The 24,206-nt window shown below is 33.2% G+C and overlaps 1 protein-coding gene across 1 annotated transcript; it reads left to right on the top strand.

Annotated features, from left to right (window-relative positions):
* The first annotated feature begins 1,295 nt into the window (after nt 1-1,295).
* Nucleotides 1,296-21,075, top strand: LOC105328431 (atrial natriuretic peptide receptor 1). Its single transcript, XM_034461942.2, has 21 exons — nt 1,296-1,978; nt 7,398-7,607; nt 8,091-8,246; nt 9,490-9,647; nt 9,848-9,983; nt 10,131-10,237; nt 10,892-11,027; nt 12,232-12,322; nt 12,922-13,039; nt 13,828-13,992; nt 14,487-14,591; nt 14,877-14,948; nt 15,090-15,258; nt 15,533-15,679; nt 15,861-16,026; nt 16,310-16,456; nt 17,475-17,667; nt 19,382-19,556; nt 19,891-19,989; nt 20,461-20,552; nt 20,814-21,075. Exons 1-21 carry the CDS (start codon nt 1,522-1,524, stop codon nt 20,907-20,909), a joined length of 3,195 nt encoding a protein of 1,064 aa, XP_034317833.2. The 5' UTR covers nt 1,296-1,521; the 3' UTR covers nt 20,910-21,075.
* Nucleotides 21,076-24,206: the final 3,131 nt, after the last annotated feature.

Raw genomic sequence — 24,206 nt, 5'->3', positions numbered from 1 at the left:
CGTAATTTTTCATTATGTAAAACTTCAGATCACCTAATCTTTTTCATTTCACAGTTCTTATTAGGGAGTCCTGACCCGGGGGCATAAAACTTAGACGAGCTCAATTTTTTTTTTTATCTCAGTCTCACTTTTTCACTATAGAGTTCTTTTGGAAAAGTGAGACTGAAATCACTTGTGAGCTCGTCTAGGTTTTTTTGGCCTGATGTCTTGATGAAACCCGTAATGAAGCTGCATTTTCACTATTTGTTTTGTTTATTACAAGGAAATGTATCATAAATATATTTGATTTGGTTGTCTAATTTTTGGAGCTTGTTTAGGAGAAAAGCAGCCCGCGCTTAATTATTTATATATAAATTAGTGAACATGCCAAAAAAGAAAAATGTTATTAATCTAAATATACATGCAAATTAAGATTGAAAACCAATTTCCTTTCATTTTGAACATTATATATGCTAAAATACATCATATTACATATTATGGTGCAATACAACACGTTAACAAAAAATGTTTTTGATGCATGTCAAAATATTGTTTCAACGTTTATTATAAATATTGTACACACTAAAATATATCTTAATATACTAAAATATATTAACATGAATTGATACTATATAACTATTTAAACATGTTGCGTGTCAACTGATTCTATATCTTGCATGTTGTAATAATCACTTTACAAAATTGCGTCAGAAATCCGTAGGCCATGGATTACAGTAAACTTATGTTAAGCGTGTACGATATTAGGCCGAAATTGAGTTTGCAACAAGTTGGTAAGTAAGACACACGACTCAATGTTATACATTTACAGTAGTTATCATGTACATTAATGACAGTCTGGTAAAATTCATTGTTTAATTTAAAGTTGGCGATTATTGAACTTTAATAATCAGAAAAAAATGTTTTCAAGAATTAAAGAATTTGAGATTATGGCGTATCTGTATTAGTAATAACATATCAACCAACTCCAACCATAAATTTGAATTGCCACAAATCTTGACATTTTCAACAAATATCGATTTTATTCTGAGCTTACGATGGTAATACTATAAATGATCAAGGAATGCAGCACAGTGTGATCTCAAAGCAACCATGCACTTGAAAAAATCCATGCACAACATTAAAATGTTTAACCCCCTCCAACCCCCATCTCACCCCACCCAAATGAAAGCAATAAATTAGAAAGTGGATTTAGAGATGTTATATATAATGTCGAGGGAAATCATCTTGATTATTAAGCCTCCTGGATAAAGAGCCTCCTGGATATAAAGAGCCAGTAAGCGTATTTACCTTTACCCGCCTGATTATTGGTGATGATCAGTTGTCAGCAGCTCTTTTTCTATTTAAGTTCTGCTGAAAGTCATTCTACAGCAGTTCTTTTGTGTGCAAAAACATTTAAGGGTATATATACATCGAAGTTATGTATTGTCAGTCGTAGACCGCACGAACGAAGGCGCAGAGAATATGTAGAAAGTATACCTGAAAATAAAGAAGAAAAAGTTTTGTTGCAGTATTTACAAAGAGATGGATGATTCTAAAGTCAACTGTTTGTTATGGTTGTTTTTGACGTTCGTTGTTCCTTCGACTTGTTTCCAGACAGACGTTGGGGTCTTGTTAATGACGGACAACTTTCTACCTTTTGACATGCAGAGGATCGCGCCGGCCATTGACATGGGCCAGAGAGATGCTGAGAAGGTGTTCAACATTTCCTTTAAACTGATTCTCAGCAACTATTCCACCGATTGCGACGGGGCATGGACCGAGAGCGTTGGCAAGATGGCGGAGCTTTTCTACCACAGAAACGTCAGTGTGTTTTTGGGCCCCGCTTGCTCGCAGGGTGTGGCGTCCGCCGGGCTCTTGGCTGAGTACATGGGGGTCCCTCTGGTTACGGGGGTGGGGGACTTACTAGAGCGATCACCCATTGAAAAGAAAGGATACGAGACGACGACCATTTTGTCTTACTCCATTGATAAAATGTCAGGTAAGAAGTGTGTTTTTCGATGTTTGAATGTCTCTATGTTGTGTTAGAATCATGTTAATCATTGTTGTTTTTTTTTTTGTAAAACTTCATTGTACTAATCATTAAAGATGAATTGTTACATGTATAAACTATAAACTATATATAAAATCCAAAAATGTTAGCTTTTAAATTTGATTATTTTCCGATATCTTTATACAGAGCTCTTCTATAAAAGAAGAACAATACAGTCTAAACAAGGCCATCGCTTTCGAGCCCTCTTAAGTAAGGAGGATCGGTAGTTAACAACATTTTAACAGTTTTTCGCCACATTCTACATATATTCCATGTAAAGGAATACAATAAATGTTGAACGTTCAGACCTTGACTATTATATATATACTATATTTCCCAGGAGATTAGAATCGTCAGAACAATGTCCATGGTCATCAATACGTATTTAATGCAAAACTCTCTGATCCATGCCTTTAGGGCAAATGTATCTGAGAGACATGTTAATAAATTTAAAAATAATCAATTATACCAGGGTTGATCTAAAAGTAATGTCACACAATGCAACGCACTTCTCATGTGCCATGTACTGTATAAAATGGTACATCAAAATTTTCGTAACCAAAATTTTAATTTGAATAAGAAATTTGATTATCTAATATAACACTAGTTCCAGAAATTCTTTTGTACTAGGCAGTCCGGATTGGTATAGTCTGTTTCAAGGTTAGTATGCACCACATCTGGACGATTTTTAATAAAAAAAAATACACATACCTGTGAAAGAAGTGAAATTGAAATAGGTGAGTAGGGTAAATATCCAAGATATCTCTTTATTGACACATTATCTTTTATAAAGAGAAATGGTGTAAGCTTCTCTCTATTCGGAAGTCATTCGGAATGCCTCGCATATTTTTCAATGTTATCATCCGGGTACTTTCAACTGTTTTGCATTGCAAAATCCCCGTAGACTTTTCATTCGTGTATTGAAATATGACAAGCAAGATGGGGAGAACTCGTGGGATTTTTTTTTATTCTATTGAATGAACATCGTTTGAATCCAGAGGTATTATAAATATAGAATAATGTAAGAAATATATCTTCAGACAGACTATAGATGTCTTTTGCAATGCCTGTCTACTTTATACATTGTTTTTTCTCAAAAATAGATAGTCCACAAAACTTTATTTCTTGAAAATTATGAAAATAGCTTTATGCAAACTTAATTTGTGAATGCATTGATTAATCAGTCACAGCTAACTTGTCAAATAATAAAATAACTAAAAGTATTAGTTTAAATAGCCCTAGAAACCAACTACCACTATCAATTAAATGAAAATGGATTCTAACTATGGTTCAATCCCTTAGTCAGCAAAATTGCTACATGAAAAAAAGAATATTTGCACGACGAAGATATATAATTAGTTATATAAGTGAAAACAAACACTGCATAAAAAATAAACAAGAGGTGCTGGGGTCAAGTCCAGCAATCACCAAACCTAAAAAGAAAACAAATTTTATATATATCGAAAAGAAATTTAGATTGCAATGGAAGTAAGTTTCAACGAAAAATCAATTCACGTTTTCCACGCGTAAAACATTACAATTTAATGAGGTTTTAGTTCTTTTTTCATCGACAATAACTTGCACAATATTCACATATTAAAGGGAAATTTATTGCATGGCTTTATATCGTAAATTTAAGTATCCTCGACATCCCGTAGCTATACTTTTAATGACATAACATACACAGGATGATTCTCTGCCATTCAGTCAACTGAAATATGACTGAATGATTACTGAAAGGTGACTGTATGGCATAGCTATGCCATTCAGTCACCTTTCCAGACCATTCAGTTAACATTCAGTTGACTGAATGGCAAAGGTTCATCCTGTGATAACGATTTAACCCTTTATGAAACTGTTTACATATGCATATCGCTAATTATGTTTTATTCATTTCACTCAAACAAACATGAAATATTAATGAATAAGCACAAAATCGTACCATTCAATATAACAATAATTTCTCTTTTTCAAACCCACATCCTCCAAATCTACAAAATTACAAATTTTAGACAATGCATATATCCATATTACAAACAAAACAAAGCAATGGGCAGATGGGTTGGACTTGCATGTATATGACTGCACGAAACGGAACCTTCAAATGGTTATACTAGTGCACAATAACTTTTCACGGTCACTCATAGCCCGTGTTATGAACATTAATTTCACTCGACTAGGTGACAATTATAACAACCAATAGATGCAAAGAACGAACAAAAACTACAACGTGTTGAAGTAACATTAATAAATACATTCTATGATGTCTAACTTTGTAGTGCAATGGGTATAGCTTTGCTCAACTAACCCGCAAGTTCCGAGTTCAAACACAGCATGGATTTTAGTTTTCTGCATTTTTGTTTTCATAACAAGCGATACAATTTTAAAGGTAAATTTTTTCCCAAAAATTGAAGTTTCTTTAACTGTCATTTTCAAGCCGAACACATGCTAGAAATCCATATGTATCGGACGACACAGAGCAGTCACATTAATTTATAGTAACACCGATAACTTCAAAATTTTGAATATTTAATAGACGGTAAATCGTTGCTCGATCATAAAACGTTGCGCCTCAGTTTGATTCTTACGGTCGGCCAATTACATAAACAATTCAAAAATTGCTAAATATTGTCTTGATACTACGCGGGCATTCCTTTTATTTATTGACTAAAAAAGTCTGATGAATGGCATCGTCCGCCTTGCTGACGCTTAACGACGATAAACGAAAGTTGTTAAACGTAATCTATATACGGGCGATCTTCAATCAGCTGTTTTATCAAAATTGCCCGAAACACTAGTCGACTTTCAGTCGATTTTGAGTCGTCAGTCGGTGCCAATCGGTCGACATGTAATTAAGAAAATTCCAAGTGCCTCAATGTTGACCGACAGACGACAGAAATAACAAACTGTTTACTGATGGTCGGACAATGATTGAGGGTTGTTCGACAGTCTGTTTTAACTGAAGAAATCGGCCATTCACGCAGAAAAAAATTACCATGGCCCGAGAAACACAAAATTGGTCGGCTGACGAGTACAAAAAGTCGATATTGGTCAATGCAAGGGCTGTCGAACTGCTGACATTCGCCCAAAATATACCATATTTGCCTAAAAATCCATCGGCCGTTGGTCATTTTTGAAATGTAAATGGAGTTTCACTAGTAAAAAGCGATGATTCTAACAATATATGTATTTTACTTTTAATTAAGTATGTTTTGCATAATCATTAATTTTGAAATCGCCATTCTGTCAATTCCAATGTTCAATTTTTCCAGGTGACCGTAAAGGCCCATGTCCCTCTTGTGATTCATAGTACATGTACCTGTAGCCGTCCGCTTCATTATTCACGTGCATTACTTTGCATTATATTGTTTTAATACTTATTTGTATGAAACAGTTTTTTATTAATGTCACTTTAATGCCCTCATATTTACGCAGTTTGTCATTGATATAAAAAAATAGATGGGACAGCCATAATGCGTGCAATTAAGTGCGTATCTGCGGCTAAACATTTAGTGTAATTATATACAAAACGCGGAGTGGCACTTACTATTGCTAATAAGCCGTAATAAGGTTTGATGTTGTGTAATTTATTAATAACATTTAAGTCGCAGATTATCAACCGATCAACATTTTCAAAGCGTTCTTTTAGAAATAATTTTTTATCAATTACAAGTGTGTGATTTTACACACTCGCGAAGTCCTAAAACTCAATATGGCACTGAATAAGTCTAGGACCAATGGTTTACAACCAAACAAACACAAAATAGAATAAGAAACGAAGAATGGTGTTCCTTGCGTGATTATGAATATAACGTTCCACTGTATTTAACCTTTACATAGATAAATCGACCTGAAAACAGTAGTGTGTTATATAATATCTCTGCTCATTACCCGGAGAATAAAAACAATGTGTGAGTTTGCTTGGAAAACGAATAAAAGGCTTTTCTTTGAATGAACCTGTCCGTCATTCATCACGCTATTGTTGTACATGTTGTCCATAGCACTATCCGACACCGTGTAACGTGATATATGTAATTGTCGCATATTGCAACATTCTACCAAAAGAAATAATAACAAAATAATAATTATATCATATTAACAAGATAATGACTTTTTTATACGTCATAAAAGAGTGTAATATAAAAGAGTGATATCCATTCACATATTTTCCTCACGCTGCTTGATCAGGAACTCTGAGGTAATTGTATTATTACTGCATGACTGATGTCAAAGAACGCCTTGGCAAATGAATTAGGGAGGCTGTATGGTCAATAGTTCAACCATCAGATCTATATCAAATTTTTAGGAAATGTTAACTATAAACAATAATTTAGAAAATTAAAAAAATCCATCTGTTTTTTACCTTTGAAACTTTTATATTTTTATGTAGATCTCTTTTTCTGAAAGAAATGAACACAAACTTATAGTCTAAAAATTGCAATAGCTATCTTGACATTGACCTCTAGAGTAATTGATAAGTTTACATGGGAACGTGACTGTGTTTATATCCCAAACTACCACACTTATTGAAATGTTTACGCTATGTTTGTTAAAAACTCCGAAAATAATTTTGTAATTGTGGAATCAAGGTTTTACCAGAGGCGGCCTTGTTATCGATCGCAGAAAATGAAGAACCAAAGTGATGACGTAATCAAATTAAGTCTGGTATAGTTGATATCTGAACAATGCTGTTTCTATTTACCTCTGGATTATACTTAATTGGCAGTCTCGCTCCCATCACACTTCAAGATATGATTTCAAATTTATTCATTTTCACTCGGCATACAACACATGTATATGGATTAAGAAATAGATAGAGAAAGAATTTCGTACATACAACATGTGCAAACAATTCGCGGCGGGGAAAGTGTACAATATAAATATCAATCTGGAAAGGGATAACTATCATTCATAAAAACGAGTTTGATAGCTTTAAGGTCATTTAAATAACAGATACTATTAACTTTTAGGGAATCTCATACCTGAACAGTGCTATTTTCATCTGTCTGGAATGTAGTTTTGGAATCCGAACGATGCAACCGATGTTTTAACTCTCTGGTTAAATGGGGTTTTATTTTACGTAATATTTTTTTCACTCAATACTATATAGGTATTTTAATTAAGGAGTAAGAAATTGAGTAAGCGTTAATTAGATCAACTTTGAAGGGTTTTTGAAAGATAAAGTTAAGCAATTTTGCGTATAAATTGTTACAAAACTAAATCAGTCAAAATAAGCCAATTAAATGATCAACATGAAAACCACCAACTTCAATTAGTCTTAAAACAGCAAGTCTGTCAAATTTATCTTTGATACATATACATAAAAAAGAAAACGGTTAACATGATTTGTTTTGTTTCGATTGAATAGTGTCGATGAAGCAAATACTGCTTCAGTACGGATGGAGACATACCGCCATTTTGTATGATGAAGACGAGGTCTTCTTCCGGCGAGTAGGAAAGAACCTGGCATTAGATTTTAGACAGGATGACACCCTTAGCAGACCTTATGAGCGACCGTTTTCAAACTCTACCGTGGACTTTTCTAGCATTCTGACCGAAGCATCAAAATTCGCAAGAGGTTTGTCAACTATTTATATCAATACATATATTTTAAATTTTTAAAAATTAAGATTTGATTTAAATATGGTAAAAAGATACGTTGTTATTTCAAAACTAAGAGCTGATATAAAAACTAGAATGACGTCATGCAATATTGGACGGAAATCAACCAAATTTAGTGACGAAGATGCCTATTGTCACCTTAGGTAAAATTAATAAGGCTCTTCCGTCAAAGACTGTAAATAATAACCGATTCATAGAAATCTATACCAGGAAATACTTACTATCATTACATATCATTACATAATACTGTAGTTCTTAATGTAGTTTTCAAACTTTTAAATCAGTTGTTGGGAAATAGATTAATCAATGGCTTATGTAGATTTGCTTTGTCGGTAGATTGAAGCAATCTATTTATTTATGATTGACCTACTAGTTGACGTAATGATTGATTATGTTATAAATAATAATCATACCATGCATCTATCAATCTTTTTTGTAGTTTTCATCATCTTATCACAAGCACACCAGTTTCGTGATGTCATGTATGACGCATACAGACAGAATATGGCGAACGGCGATTATGTATTTATAACCATTGAACTCTTTCCTAGTGCACACTGGGGTCACTACACTAAGTTTACTGACCAGTCCTACAGTAAGTATATAATATCAATCACCCAACTAATAAACAATTAATAAAACATTTCCGAAACTATCCACTCTGTCGACAACGAATTTTTTTTATTGACGAAACACCTTGGTGATGTCATTAACAAGTATGCAAAATTTATTTGCATTTCGAGTCAATTTCGATCTCCGATCGTTTTTAAAGATGTTAAATTGAAATTTTAATGTTTCAGTTTGTAAATGATTTCATCTATCTGTAACAGATATGCATGTAATAAATAACCTCCTCTCTATTATGAAATGATACCAGATAACTTTTAAAAATAAGTCTTGTTTTCAATAAAATATATATTTTTAAAACAATTTGACATAATTTTGGCGCATTTGTGTACATACAAGTCTGAAAACTACAACGCGTGTTGTTTTGTTGAGGTTTCATAAGGCCAACAACAAGGTTTGCCCAGTATTAGTTTTGTACATGTACAGGAGGGAGCTCCCACCCCTTCTATGTGATACGTAATATAAACGTATCGCAGACGAATGATTTTACAAGTCTTCTTTTATTTAGTTGGCTGAAAGTGCGATAACTATATCATTTGTCATCATCAAAAGCGTGAGAATCTTGAATTATGAATATGACCACTATTAAAGATACCTAAACAAGTACTCCTTTTGAAGGAATAATCGACATGTAATATATGTTAATAATGCAAATGCATTACGGTACATGAAATAGATATAATAGATATCGTATATCCCAACGTTTTGTCGATTTCCTAAAAAACAAGACTTGAAGAAACTTTACTCTAAGCAGGCGAATTGTACTTCCGGTTGATATTCTTACGCATGTAGAGAAAAGCATTATTTTTATCATCATGTTAATGTGTAGATGCTTTACTATCAAGGCAAACAAATTAGAATACCCTTTTTTGTAATTTACATGCAATTAAAGATCTACATGAAGCTATCGCTGCATAGTTAATAAAGTAGTGCAAGGCGCAATGCGTGCGCAAATACCCAAATTTGCCAGATGCCTCGTACATGTATGGACAGAGAGACCCTCATAAGTGTTTTTCATGGACACAACTGTTATCGGCCCCAACTGATCACAAAAAGACAAAACATATCAATGTCAATGATTTGTAGTTAAATGAAAGGCATGACTAGTTAAGAGTTCGATTTTACATATGATTTGATTTGCTGTGTATTACAGCAATTGCAGAAGATTTCTACAATTTTAAAATCTTGTTTTTTGACAATGGCCATTACAGAAGATTCCTACAAGAATGAGTATGTGAAGAGGGCGTATGAATCCGTGCTCGTGCTGTCACTGATGCGGCAAACTGGTGACCTTTACAACAAATTCAAGTCAGAGGTCAAAGTCAGAGCTTTGGCAGACTACGGCTATACTCTGGAAGAGAGCGAAACAGTGAGGAGGTTTCCTTCTTTTTTAGAAACCTGTTTTATTTATAATAGCTATGATTTTAGATTTAGAGAGTTGTTTATTTATTGTATATATGTGTGTGTAAAAAAGAGATAAAGAGAAAGAGAAATATCTTAGTGTCTGATTTATGATATCATCTGAAAATGACTCAACCATATTTACCAAGTGAATTGTTCAAATTATAGGATAATTACTTCATTCGAGCATTCTATGCGAGTGTCATTTATCTTGCTGCCGCTTATAACAAAACGATACAAGAAGGTGGAGATGTCAACAATGGGTTTGCACTTGCCAGAAAACTTTGGAACAGCACATATAAAGGTACTCTCTCTCTCTCTCTCTCTCTCTCTCTCTCTCTCTCTCTCTCTCTCTCTCTGAACACAAACCTTAAGTAAATTTACGACATTGGACGTAAAGTTCTACGACGACCGGTTTATGACATTTGTCCCTAATGGCGTTATATTGTAGTTCCGGCTCTGGATGAGGTGGTGGCTATTGATGAGTTTGGTGACAGGATTGCCGACTTTGACGTGTTTGATTTGAGGGACGGGGACTCGGACCCCCCGGCATTTGAGGTACGGTGATTTATGCACGTTTTACTTTTAGACAACAGACATTATCGGACATTGAAATTTGTCGACCAACAAACAATGTTTAACAAAAGGCATAAATGAAAACCTTAGCTTATGCATGCCTTACTGTCGGGCAAATGGTATTCTTTACTGTTAGACAACAGACATAGTTGGGCAGTGGATATTTTCAAAATTGGACAATGTCGCAAAACGGAATTCAATCGCTAGACAAGGGCTGTTGTCGTAAAGCAGGCAGCGTCAGTTCACGGAGTTGTTTGAAATGAAAATTATCGGACAATTAGCTCAATCAAAAATTGGGTATTATGTGAAAAAGTTGTTGTTAGGCAACAACATTTGTCGTAGAATGGACCAGGTTCGACAAAAATGAAAATTGTTGGACAATAAAAATCGACAGAAAACGGACATTATATGGAAAAATGAACTTTGCTTTAACAGACAAGGAAAGTAGTGGAAAATTAACGAAGAGTTAAAGAAAACAAAAAAAAATTTTGGACAACAGCCTGTAAAGTGACGTATTTAAAAAAATGTTTAAATTCTTATCGTAAACTCGCAGAACATGTCATACAAAATAATGACTAAAAATATAGAACATCCTATGATACTAGGATTAATATTTCAAGCGTTGATTTCATGCAGGTGGTAGGCAAGTTTTTCGGATCCACTCTTCTCTACAGTCCTGTACCTGGAGTGGAAATCAAGTGGATCAAAGGAATTCCCGTGGATGTGCCAGACTGTGGATTTACCGGAGAACTTTGCATTAGGAATAGGAATGGTTAGTACAGACATTTACATGTAAATAAACCTTAGTCTTTTTTTTAAATTGATTTTTTTTACAGACTTTTATTTACAATCCTCTGAAATTAAGGGAACGTATACATGTACAATGTCGTATGTGAAAACACACAGTTAAAAATAAATCTACAACATCGGGTCCAAATTGTATTGCATTGCACTAGTAGTTCATAATTAGTCGTTAAACTTGTAGCTTAAACATGTTATTTTGAAAAATAGTATTTAAACATAAAACGTACCTCGCAAAAAATTGTGGTAAAGATAAATCTATAGACTAACTGCCTGTGTGATTTATTGGTTTGTTTATTGATTATTTTAATATTAAATAATTGATACTAGTAAACAAATGAATACGGTGTGTCATTTTAATCACTATTTCAACGCATTTATAAAATGTCAAGGAATGAAAAACAATGACAATAGCAAACCAGCAACCATCTTAAAAATCCACAAAACGAAATACAAATTACAAGCAGAGCAACACGGACCTTTAACATATAGAGGTAAGATGAGGTGCCTAGGAGGAGTGAGCGTCCACTGCTGAACAGTCACACTCGCCGTGTGCTCTTTGTCGTAATCGAAAAAAAAACAACAATGCCCTTGCGTATCGAAATAACTGAGAGACAAAAACACCATATGCTGGCGATGAAGGTATATTGCTACATAAGTAAGGACAGTTGACTATGGAAAAATTGAAGTCGTCGCGTTTATCATAAAGTTTTGTTGTTAGGTTACCATCAATATCCATTTCCAGTGAAATATCCAAATATGAAACAGATGACAGACTCTGTGGTATCTTTTATTTCAAATTCACTGGGACATAAGAATGGAAATAACAATTGTTAATTGATAATACGTACGTCGTCGATATACCTGAATGTTGAGTTGAAGGCCACAACGACTGATTTAATTTTAATTTTCACGTACAAGTTTTTGAATAAATTCTGATTCGTCTGTATTCATAAGAATACAAAAAAGGTCTGCTAACAATGGAACACAATTGGTAGCCATTTTATTCCAGTTACTAAACTGTTGTGGCACTAATGATACAGTGATTTTGAGTTCGATGAGCTGGTCATGCAATTTTTTCAAATATACACTTACTTGAATGTGCAAAACATATTGATATCCAAATGTAACAATTAGTTTTGTGTAAATCATTTTATGAAAAATTTGAATTTCAGTGGACCAGACGACTTTGATCATTATTGTCTGCTTTCTGATCCTTGTCATCGCTATCTGCATTGTTTTCATCATCGGCTATTATTTCCACAGGTTTGTCTAACTTTTTAACCGAAATAAATCTAAATTAGGAAGGCTCAATGGTAACATGGCCATTTTAAAACTATATCTATCTCCTTGAAATAAAAAGCTCTGTTCAAAGACAAAGAAAAATATCCAGACTTAAATTTCAAAGTTAAAATGTTTAGATTTAATTGAATTTGACCTATTTACAGTGGCTCAAAATGAATTTTAATGCAAATATTCCCAGCAAGCTGAAAATGGTGTCGCTAATCGTTTCTCAGTGTTTTCAATACTTTGATTTTAAATGCAAAAATCAAATACAGAATTCTGATGTTCAGTTAATATACAGGTTAAAAATGTTAGTGTTATTTTTTACTCATATTCAAAAATGTGTACACCATAATTTTCGGTGACATTTTTCAAATAATTCAGGTTTTGGGTTTAATTTGCATCATTAACTGGTTTATATAATCTGACACCTGGATTATCATGTATGTTCAAAACGTTGAAATTAAAAACAGCAAATTACGTAATTCATTTATTTTTGTGTCATCATTGGTCATATGGATATACAAAAAAACCTTGTTTCACTTAAGTTACTTAGCTTCACGAAACTTTTTTTAACACAGAAAGAATCACGCACTATACGAGATGAAGTGGAAAATTAATTGGGAACACGTGCAATTCACACTTTCCGGGTCGGCAGGAATATTCGGAAGTTTCAAATCCAGCATTTTGTTTTCAAATGTATGTATTTAACCGTTAAGCTCAAACTTTACACGTTTCTTATCAAGTTACTACGCAACCAGAAGCTTAATCTAAGCGCTACCAATGATAATGATCAAAGTATTCAAAGCTGAGTCAGTTTGATGTCATTTGTATGATATAACATTTTTTGAACAAGAATGACCTATTTACAGTGGCCCAAAATGAATTTTTAGTGCAAATATTCCCAGCAAGCTGAAAATAGTGTCGCCAATCGCTTCTCAGTGTTTTCAATACTTTGATTTTAAATGCAAAAATCGAATACAGAATGCTGATGTTCAGTTAATAGAATGTACAGGTTAAAAATGTTAGTGTTATTTTTTACTCATAAATTTTTTTTTTTGCATCTCTGATATAAGATACGTCAGCAAAAACTGGTTCATATGAAACCTTTTTCTGTTTTAAAACTGTATATTTAGGTTTTTTTATATACATAAAAGAATCAGGCAAACTAGTCGTGTATCGGATGTCAAAGCAAATTAATTTGTGTAAATCGTCTATTAGACAGCTTTTAGAGATTTGCCGGTTGCATATTTTTTTGCGTTTTGTATAAATTTATCTATTTGTGACAATTAATGTCTCTCCGCAAGTTTGTTTGTACAGCATAAAAAGTAAAATAACACCTTAATTATAGATTAAGGAAAACAACTGAAAATTTTGTAGGCGTAATCAGAAAAAAAAAACGTGATTTAAAGACGTAATAAATCTTTTGTTTCTGTAATTAAAAAAATACTAAAAAGTCAATTTTTCTCTTACATATTAACCCATAGAACGAAAGTGTTAGAGAGCTTGATGTGTTATCTACGCGTACTTGTGACACTGGGCGTCAGATGTTCGGAACCATCGCCTATTGCCGAGGTGTTGTTGTTGCCATCCGGAAGTTCTCGGTCTCTTCCATTGACCTCAATAAGAAAAACTTGCTGGAGTTGAAACAGGTCCTTTATATGATTTATCACATCTTTCATTTACAAAGTAAGGTTAACAAGTATTACAAATTGGAAACTTATGATTTTATATACATGAACTACATACGAGGGCCAGTAAAAAGAAATAGCTGTCTGTCATATATATTTCATTATATGATACACCAGTACTGATATGTTAAATTTCATTTTATTTGATGAAAAGGTATTTTTGTTATCCTATTGTTTTGTCACCACCTAGCATTGTAAGGTCTAAGATATTCATGTACTAGTCGGAAAGTATTCTGAAATTGGTAAAACATAAAGTAAAACTAACTTTAACTGTAATTATACATGTACATTACTTAAAAGTCTTTCAATATTTAATTATTTTTGTTGGTTTTTTTGCAATTAGGAAATATGGTTTACAAATGTATTAAGGGTAAAAACATGAACAAAAAATTGCAGGCTCTGTATAAATATTAGTTTTATTAACTTCATAATTATAATTTTTGATTAAATCGCAGTTATTTTCATTACGTCATCAAAACGTCGCAGCGTTTATCGGAGCTTGTGTAGATGTCGGCAAGATATCAGTAATGGTGGAATACTGTCCCAAAGGTAGTCTACAGGTGAGAGTAGATGTCAAACACAAGGAGAGAGAGAGAGAGAGAGAGAGAGAGAGAGAGAGAGAGAGAGAGAGAGAGAGAGAGATTTGAGATTTAATACATTTAAGACTTGAATGTTTTATCCCATGTGTTTCGGACAGACAGAAATTTAAAAAAAAAATTCCATATATCTGTTTCATATACTAGTATTAAAGAAATTAAAATTAATAATATTGCAAGTTAGGGAGAGAAATAAGAGCTAAAAGTACAAAGAGACAACAATACCTTTGTATTCGTTTTTATACACAGGATATCCTACAGAACGAGAGCATTGAACTGGACTGGACATTTAAGTGTTCCTTAATTCAGGATATTATCATGGTAAGGTGAAATCATAATTTTCATTTACGAAAATTAACACAAACTTTATTCATTTGTTGATAAGATAAGTCTTAAATTACCTTTATAAAATAAATCAATTTAAGGGTTACCGGTTATTATCAAACGAAATATTCATTTAAGGGGATGCAATTTTTGCACGGAAGTGACGTCAAAGTTCATGGTCGACTGAGCAGTTCTGCCTGTGTAGTTGATGGCAGGTTTTTGCTGAAGTTGCGATGCTACGGCCCAAAATGTTTTTATGAAGTCGAAGAGAAGAAAAAGTCAAAGAAAGAAGTGTTGAATTATAACAGTAAGGACACTACTGTTCTATAGTTACATGCACACATGTAAACCAATCTTTTCAAAAGTTATGTCCCTTTCCAGGGAAAACAATTTATAAACATCACAAAAATATACATGAATATAGTTTCAGAGTCTAAAGTTCTTTTTATTGCAGTTTAGTTTTGTTATTCTACCTATGCTTTGAGCTATCCATGCTTGGAAAGAAATACCGATAACAAGATTTGAAAAAAGCCATTGCATATCGAATTATTTCTATCGTAAGTAACTTTCGGCTTTGGCAGAGCTCCTGTGGAGGGCCCCCGAATTACTGCGCATGAAGGAGTGGAACCTAGGGACCCAGAAAGGGGATGTTTACAGCTTTGGGATTATTTTACAGGAGATCGCAGACAGGACTGCCCCTTTTGACAGTTACGACATGGTGGCATTTGGTACGAAATATAATATTAAGACCTAAAGAAAAAACACCAGATAAAGACATAATAACAAGAAATAAGTGAAGAATTCTTTTTACAGTGTATTGATTATGCATTGATTATAACTGATTTGATATTATTTAAAGCATATCTGAATTGAAGGTATGGTATCATGATCTGTATCATTTAATTGTAGACGTAGTTCACAAGGTAAAAAGTGGCGGGAGACCGCCATTTAGACCGGAAATCAACGATAACTACTCGGAAAGCCTCAATTTGTTGATGACGGAATGCTGGTCGGAAAACCCAGACAACAGACCCACATTTGACGTCATTGTCAAAAGATTCAAAACAATATTCAGGTATCCTGGTAAATGTAAGGTATAGCAGTTTTTCAGAAGACAGGCGAGTTCTTATTAAGAGGGCTTAATGGCCGTGGTCATTTTTAGGTTATATTTACCTCCATTCGATGAAGAGCTTTATATATTAAAAATACAGAAAAGTGTTCAAATTTCAAAGATTGTTTTATTTTATTTTTCTTTACTACATGACAATTAATGGCCCAATATATGATAATCATGTTTACAAGTTAAACGCATATCTGAAAAAGTCTGAAAGTAAAACGTTCTTTCCCTTTCACGCCAGGGGTCGTAGTAACAACATTATGGACAATCTGATTCGGCGGATGGAGCAGTACGCTAACAACCTGGAAGGCCTAGTAGAGGAGAGAACCAAGGCGTACGTGGAGGAGAAGAAGAAAGCGGAAAACCTCCTTAACCGGATGCTTCCAATGTAAGCACTTTTGTTGGCTTTGATTGATAAACCTTTCTGTAATAAAATGTTTAAATTCAATTTTTAGAGGAAATATCAGTTTAAAAGTGATACGTATTCACAGGCAGTTAGAACTTATTCTTTAGTTTATGATTTTAACATTCTTGCAAAATATCAATCATTTATAATAATGTGATAGTAATTTTTTAAAACTCCTAAACGCAAAAGGACCTTGCTTTACTTCAGAGGTTGGAAATATGGTAGCAAGCTATTCTCGAATTTGCTTTGTCCAAATTATCTTCAGTAAACGCATAAAATTGCAAAAGAATACTATTAAGATGACGTAGGTAACAAAAGTCAATTACTGTCTTAATCACCATATATTCTTCCCCGACAAAAAACACCCTCCCCCCCTCTCAAAAAAAGAACCAAAATAATCTCCAACAGATGACACTGTTCGAGATTTTTTTGGTTATGACAATCCTCGGTAGTCTCTTGAGCCACAGAAGCAGAATTGACACTCAGTATGAACGACACATGAGTTCGATGTAAAGGTGCAGCTAGAAAGCTCTATATATGCAAAATACTTTGGATACCTTGGCAATTTTTAAAAGTACCTTTATTACTTTTTATTGATTGTAGTTTCTTTTAGTTCTTTTTTCAAGTATATATATATATATATATATATATATATATATATATATATATATATATATATATATATATATATATATATATATATATTGCGCCGAAGTAAAGTTCATGCAAATAGAAGTCCGGTCAACCCGAATGCCTTGACTTGAGAGCAACCATAACGTAAAAATACCCAATTAGCTGTTGGGAAACAAACGAAAATCATGTTTCAACCAAATTCTTTGATGAAATGATGTCAGCTTTAGGAATGATAGAAGATGTATAAATAATTGGATGCATAAAAATAAATGGATGGGTGGATAGATAGATGGATGAGTGGAGGGTGAGTAAATGGGTGGATAAGTGGGTAAACAGAATAATGGTTGATTGATAATTTTTTTCTCAGGTCTGTTGCAAAGAGTCTACAGCTAGGTCAGTCCGTTGACCCGGAAACATTTGAGGATGTGACGATATATTTTAGTGACATAGTAGGGTTCACGGCGCTGGCTGCCCGGAGCTCGCCATTACAAGTGGTGACGCTTCTCAATGACCTCTACACGTGTTTTGATTCCATTATCAATGGGAGGCGTGTTTACAAGGTACCTGTTTCTAGGAAAAATTACTTACATTCTATCTATCTATCTATCTATCTATCTATCTATCTATCTATCTATCTATCTATCTATCTATCATTTTGCACTACTAGTATTTAAGATGAAATGATGTTGTCTGCTTCCTCGTTCACTTTGTTTTATAGATGTTTCTATTTCAAAGAACTGAGTTCGGTTGATGTTCCCTTAATCATGTTGACACATTATGTAGGTTATAACTGTGATGGTTGTTCTGGCGATCTGTCGGTTAAGGTACAAAAAATCTTAATTTTGATAGAAATCGTAATTCAAATAGAAAACGGTTGGTCCAATACAAATGCTATATGATTTATGATGAATCTTAGATTCTTCAAATTGTAATTTGTTACAGTAAGGAGTTTGAATTCAGACAGTTGATCACTTTGATTAGCATGAGCAAATGTCAAACAATGCAAGAGTGAGTTGTCTGATTAATGCTTATAGTGGAGGGTTAAAGGGGTAAAGCAATCTGTCGAACAGTTAAAACCTATATCTCTTTGTATTGGTTGCCCTCATCGATGATTGTAAGTTGGACTTTGTCAAGGTAGTGTACTTTGTTCTTTTCATTAAAACCAAGTAACAAATCAGAAACTCTTGATTATATGAAGCTGGAGTTTAGACGACGTGTTTGGTTGGCTATATGATCGTTGTGATCAATCATTTTATGTTTGCTGGATATTGTGATCCACTCCGGGACCGCATCTCTGACACTTCTGTCTTTGATAGAAGACGAATATTAAACGTGCTGACTGTATGACGCTTGATTTTGTTGTTGATCCGTTGGATTGACTTTCTGTTGTTTCCAGTGTGTCTTCCTGCCGTGTTTTATGGTTGTGTACTGTATATTCCTAATTATTAAAATTTATGCATAGATATACGTAGAAAAATGTTTTAAAATGTTCCTCTCGAGAAGTACTGCACCAGAAATGCCAATATTTACAGAAAAGCTTGTATATAAAGTAAAGATTCTAAATTGTAAAATTCGTGACTTTCGGACCAAAACGGGACCCAAATGGGGTTAAAAGTTTAACATATAAATATTGATCTTGATAACCACTGCACCAGAAATGCCAATATTTATGCAAAATGTTGTATATATAGTAAAGATTTTAAATTGTAAAAGTCGTAACTGAAAAAAACTGGGTCCCAGGCGGGGTTTAAAAAAGTTTAAAAAAGAAATGTTTAAAAATTTTCTTCTCAAGAACCACTGCACCAGATATGCCAGTATTGATACAAAGATTGTATATAGAATTGTAAAAATTCTAAATTGTAAAAATTGTGACACTTGGACTAGTACTGGGGCCCCAGAGGCTGGTTTCAAAGTTTAACATAAAAAAAGTAGGAAAGCAAACAGCAAAGTTTGTTTATATAATGAATATTCTAACTGTAAAAATCGTAACCCTCGGACAAAAACTGGTGCCACAGGCGGAATTTAAATTTTAAAATAGAAATACGTAGAAAAAATGTTTTGAAATCTTCCTCTCAAGAACCACTGCACAAGAAATGCCAAAATTCACATAAATGCTTGTATATATAGTGAAGATTCTAAATTGGAGCTAATTATTCACATGAGCGATGCGGCCAATGGACCTCTTGTTAGATATTTTGTAGAATTAAATTACATGGTGCAACGGCAAACACAGGTGGTTATATTTCTTAACAATAAGATGGATATATACACTAGGTAGAGACTATTGGCGATGCCTATATGGTTGTAGCCGGCCTGCCAGAGAGGATAGGATCTCTTCACGCCAAGGAAATCGCTGACCTCTCATTGACTATCAGAGAAAGCGTTCGATCTTTTCAAATTAGCCATCTACCAAACGAGCAACTTAAAATACGAATAGGCGCACACTCAGGTAAGCAAAAGATTATTAGTATATCTTTAACTTACATTTTCTTTTTTCGCGGGATTTGATGTATAGATATTTAACACCTACGTATTCCAATTAACAATGAATTATAATCTGCCAATTATTAATGAGTAATATTCAATGTTAATATTAAGAAGTAAAATATTTTACAATACTTGAACTGTAATGCACACTTTTGTCAGATTTTATTATGTTTTTCGCAAAACACTAAGAGGTTTTTTTAAGATCCAAAATTTGATGACAGAAACGGTTTCTTGTTTATTTCTATTCTGTATTAAATTAGATTTGAGATTCTTGTTGTTTGGATTAACCCCCATAGGTTTGGTGGTCGCCGGGGTAGTGGGGCTGACCATGCCACGGTACTGTCTGTTTGGGGACACCGTCAACACGGCCTCTAGGATGGAGTCCACGGGAGAAGGCATGCATCTCTCTCTCTCTCTCTCTCTCTCTCTCTCTCTCTCTGAAATATATTTCTTAACATTTAACACGATGATATAATGAAAGTGTTTTTACAAATAGTATCTGAACGAAAACCTGTAAACTGTTCTAGTAACTTGAACTAGTAACTCATTTTTTACCTGTAGCTCATCATTTTTTATTTGATTTTCGACTTACTCCGGGCTTTATCTTCAATATTTAAGATGTCAACCAAAATGTCAAGTAAACTTATAAGTTAAAACGATTTTGTACTTTGACACCAGCATTTTCAGTATAAGTCCACTGAGATATTTTCAACCAAAACATATAAGATAAAAAATAAATATTTCTGTTCATATAATAATTTTATTTTTATATTACTGGTTGTCTACTATTAAGTTTGAGTATAATTTTGTGGCAAATCAGAATGGTATTTATACTTTCATAACAAAATTTCATGGACATTTTTCAGGGATGAAAATTCATATTTCTGAGTCAACCAAACGTATTCTTGAAACATTTCATGATTACACCATTACAGAGAGAGGGGAAACAGAGGTAAAGGTGAGTATATATGCAACTACGCCACAGATTCCGATTAGTCATGGTACAAAATTGATCGAGCAGTTGCAATTTGACAACTTTATATATTTTATTTTGAAAACTCATCACTGCGTTTTATCACAAAATGTGTAATTTGATCTTTTTTATTAACTATGAAAACTCATAGCTGCATTTTATCTCAAAATATGCATCTCTCTTATTCATTCGATTTATTGCTGCAATAGCGTAAATCAGTGTGTGTATTTGTTTGTTTATTTGTAGGGAAAAGGGGTGATGAAAACGTTTTGGTTAGAAAGTAAATCCGAAAATGATTTGAAGGCAACACTCAACAACTTAGAAAACCATTACATTGACTAGTAAATTTGAAATTTGCAGAACTTTTTTTTAAAAAAATGGTTTTCGATATGTTAATGGGAAAGCCATGTGTTTCTGTTCTTTACATTTTTTATTCCTTTTCAGTGAAAATGTTTTACTTGTTTTGATCGTAAGGAATATTTTGTAAACTTGTTAAATGATGTTGACTAATGTTTGAAATAAAAATAGTAATAAAATTGACATGTTTAAAATGACTTTCTTTCCCCAAAAAATTGATGCTTCCAAAAAAAATCAAAATTAGCACACAAAAAACTTTAACGATAACTTCAAATTTGATTATTTGCAGGTTTATTTCATTTAAAAAAAGGTTAACAAAAAAATCGTAAATAAAAATGAATTATAAAATATATATAAATATATAATTAGATATATAAGAAGGCCAAATTTCATATAATTTCTACGAAGAAAGGAAAATAAAAACCCAAATTGTTGAATTTGAAAGCAATTCAGAAAAAGGTTTTAAAATTGTTTGTGGATATAGAATAGAGAAAAAATCGCAAGTCCATATATAGCCGTTTTGTTGAAGTATTGTCTACACAATGTGTAAATTAAAGAAACCCAATGAGTTAAGACTTTGCACTTTTTTTTCTTTTTTCTTTTTGGTTTAACGTTATTTTACGTTATAATATTATTGGTCTAAATATATAAGTTTTTTCGTAGAGCATTATTTTAATTTTAAGATATACCCAATTACGATATTAACAGTATTGTGTTTAAGTAATTTTTATAAATAAATTCTCTGATGTTTAACTCTGTAGCGCAATGTGTACAGCATTGCTTAACTGATCTGCAAATTCAGATTTCAAACACAGTAGAGATGTTTGTTTTCTTCATTTTTTTTCATGTATAGCGATACAATTTTAAGTACTGATTTTTTTCTTTAAATTTAAGTTTTTTTCTGTTATTTTCAAGTCAAACAAAAAAAAAACAACATATATATCGGACGATCCGGAGCAGTCACATTAATTTCTAGGATCATTGATATCTTCTAAAGTTTGAATATCAAATAGTCGCTGTTTCGTCGCTCGATCACCGAACGTTGCCATAAAGTTTTATTTTTACGGTCGGCCAATTACATTAATATTTTCGAAATTGCTAAATATTTACTTATAACCAAATGAGAATTCCTTTAATTTTTTCGATGAAAACAATCTAACCTAACCACCGCTTATCGTCTGATAGATGGTAGATGTTAAATGTAATCCGTATTTGGTCAGTCGTCAACCAGTCGAGTTGTCAAAATTGTCCGATAGACCGGTTGACCTTCGGCCGATTTTTAGACGGTGGCTATAAATAGCCACGGTCTATTGCTACGGTCCTGACCGGAAGAGTATTTCTCACGGGGACCCTAGCGGATAAGGAACGATAACTCTGTTAACTATGCAGTGTTACAGGCAATGTTTTATCTATGTGTCGATTTCAGTATGAGAACTAATTTTAATCTTATCAGATATTTTAAGCATTATAGCTGTTAATTATTTTGTACATTAATTTAAATAATGTATGAAATTGTGTTTTATTTTAAATGAGCAGTTACCCTGTCTGCTTATGCGGTATTGATAATTTATGCACCAACTGCCAGTTGTGACGTTAACTCTGTACCAGGACTACATAAACTATATCACTGCGATAATTGGCCAAGATATCTCACAGTAATCGCTTCTTGTTTTTTTTTTTTATGATGCAAACAATTGTCAGAAACACATTATTTAAACTAGTTCGCCATTTCATATTTGAGCAATTATGCTTCATCGATAAATTCACTCATTTTCAACGGATTAGTTTTAGTTGAGGCAGTATATTTATTTTGTTGTAGCTTATTCCAAAGCATTCACAACAGATACTGACAATGAATATTACATTAATTACATTTTATCGAACTTCAACCGATCAATGGCACACTTTCTTCTACAAGTGTGCATGTGTTTTCAAACATTCAATAAACATTCAATTTACGATACAAATGTGTTTAATAATTTTGGACTGACCTGTGATTTACAATGTACTTTATTTGTAACTCACTCAGTCTGTAGAAACATTAATTTAATAACAGGCACCTCAATATTCATCAGACAATATTTACTACCGATGTTGACGCTTTACTTGATACTGACTTTCTCTCAAACACGCTATTCGACGTCGGATTGTAAAATTCACGTGCAAATCGAGTCGCCATTTTACAATTTTACATGTATATAAAGAAACCAAATTTTACGATGTTTCAAAGATTTTCAGTTCAGATATTTTGTAAGCAAATAAGGGATTGAAGACATATGCTGTAAAACGACGGTCTTGTGGATTTCACGGCGCGTCAGCTCGTTTATCTTTAATTTGCAGCAAACGCTAGCTTTTTTTGTGAGAAAAAACAATCGGGTCAACTCATGCGATATTCCATATGCATTCATGGTACATTGTGAACAGTAATGTAAGATATAATAATTTTAACTAAACAGTTTCTGTCGAATTTTTTCACAATGAACTAAATAACGCAATTCGATGAGCGAAGTACAAATCCATATGCGCCTGTCCCTGCTAAATGTATTAGAGAATCTTTTCTTTGGTTTTGGGGGAATTTTTTTTGATAACATTATTTACATATGTACGTAAACAACGCCCCGTTTGTTCTCAAATAATTTTTAACTCGCGAGTACAACTCTATTATGAGCTTTCTTCGACATTTATTTCGAAGTGTTCGCATCATTTTGTCAACATGCATTTACAAATAGGCAGGACTATATAAATGTGCCAGTTTGTTGCGACTAGCAATTAAAATAAACACCGGTTAGAAAGTGTCAACCAACGCAATGCTACATCGACCGTAGCGTATACATCCATGCTATATTTGCGATAAATCATGAAACATGAAGGCAACAAAATGTGCTTCATAGATGACTGTAGTATTCTGCTGAGCTACAGAACTATAGCTTTCCGGAAATATTGCCGGGATTTGCGAACCCTAGATCTATTGTCTAGTACATGCGAAGAATAAAATCAAAATGTACACAGCTGTAAGGTCAGAAAAACGTGCGTTCAACTTGGATTTTGTTTGTTTGATGTTTTTAAAAACTTATTTTGAATAATTAATCAATATTTGTTGTAAGTTTACTAGAAAAGTTTAATGTAGCAAGTAATTTATGCGTGTTGAAGTGTACTGAGAAGCGATAAAATATATATGTGACTTTCCCGAATTCATTCAAATGATTTGAATAAGTCTATAGCTAAATACAATAGAATAAATGTTCTTTAAAACGTTGATTAATGAAACTGCCGCGACTGAAT

Source organism: Magallana gigas, chromosome 4, assembly GCF_963853765.1.
Source record: "Magallana gigas chromosome 4, xbMagGiga1.1, whole genome shotgun sequence".
Lineage (NCBI taxonomy): Eukaryota > Metazoa > Mollusca > Bivalvia > Ostreida > Ostreidae > Magallana > Magallana gigas.
Note: the sequence above shows the minus strand (reverse complement) of the source record. Positions and strands in the feature narration are given on the sequence as shown.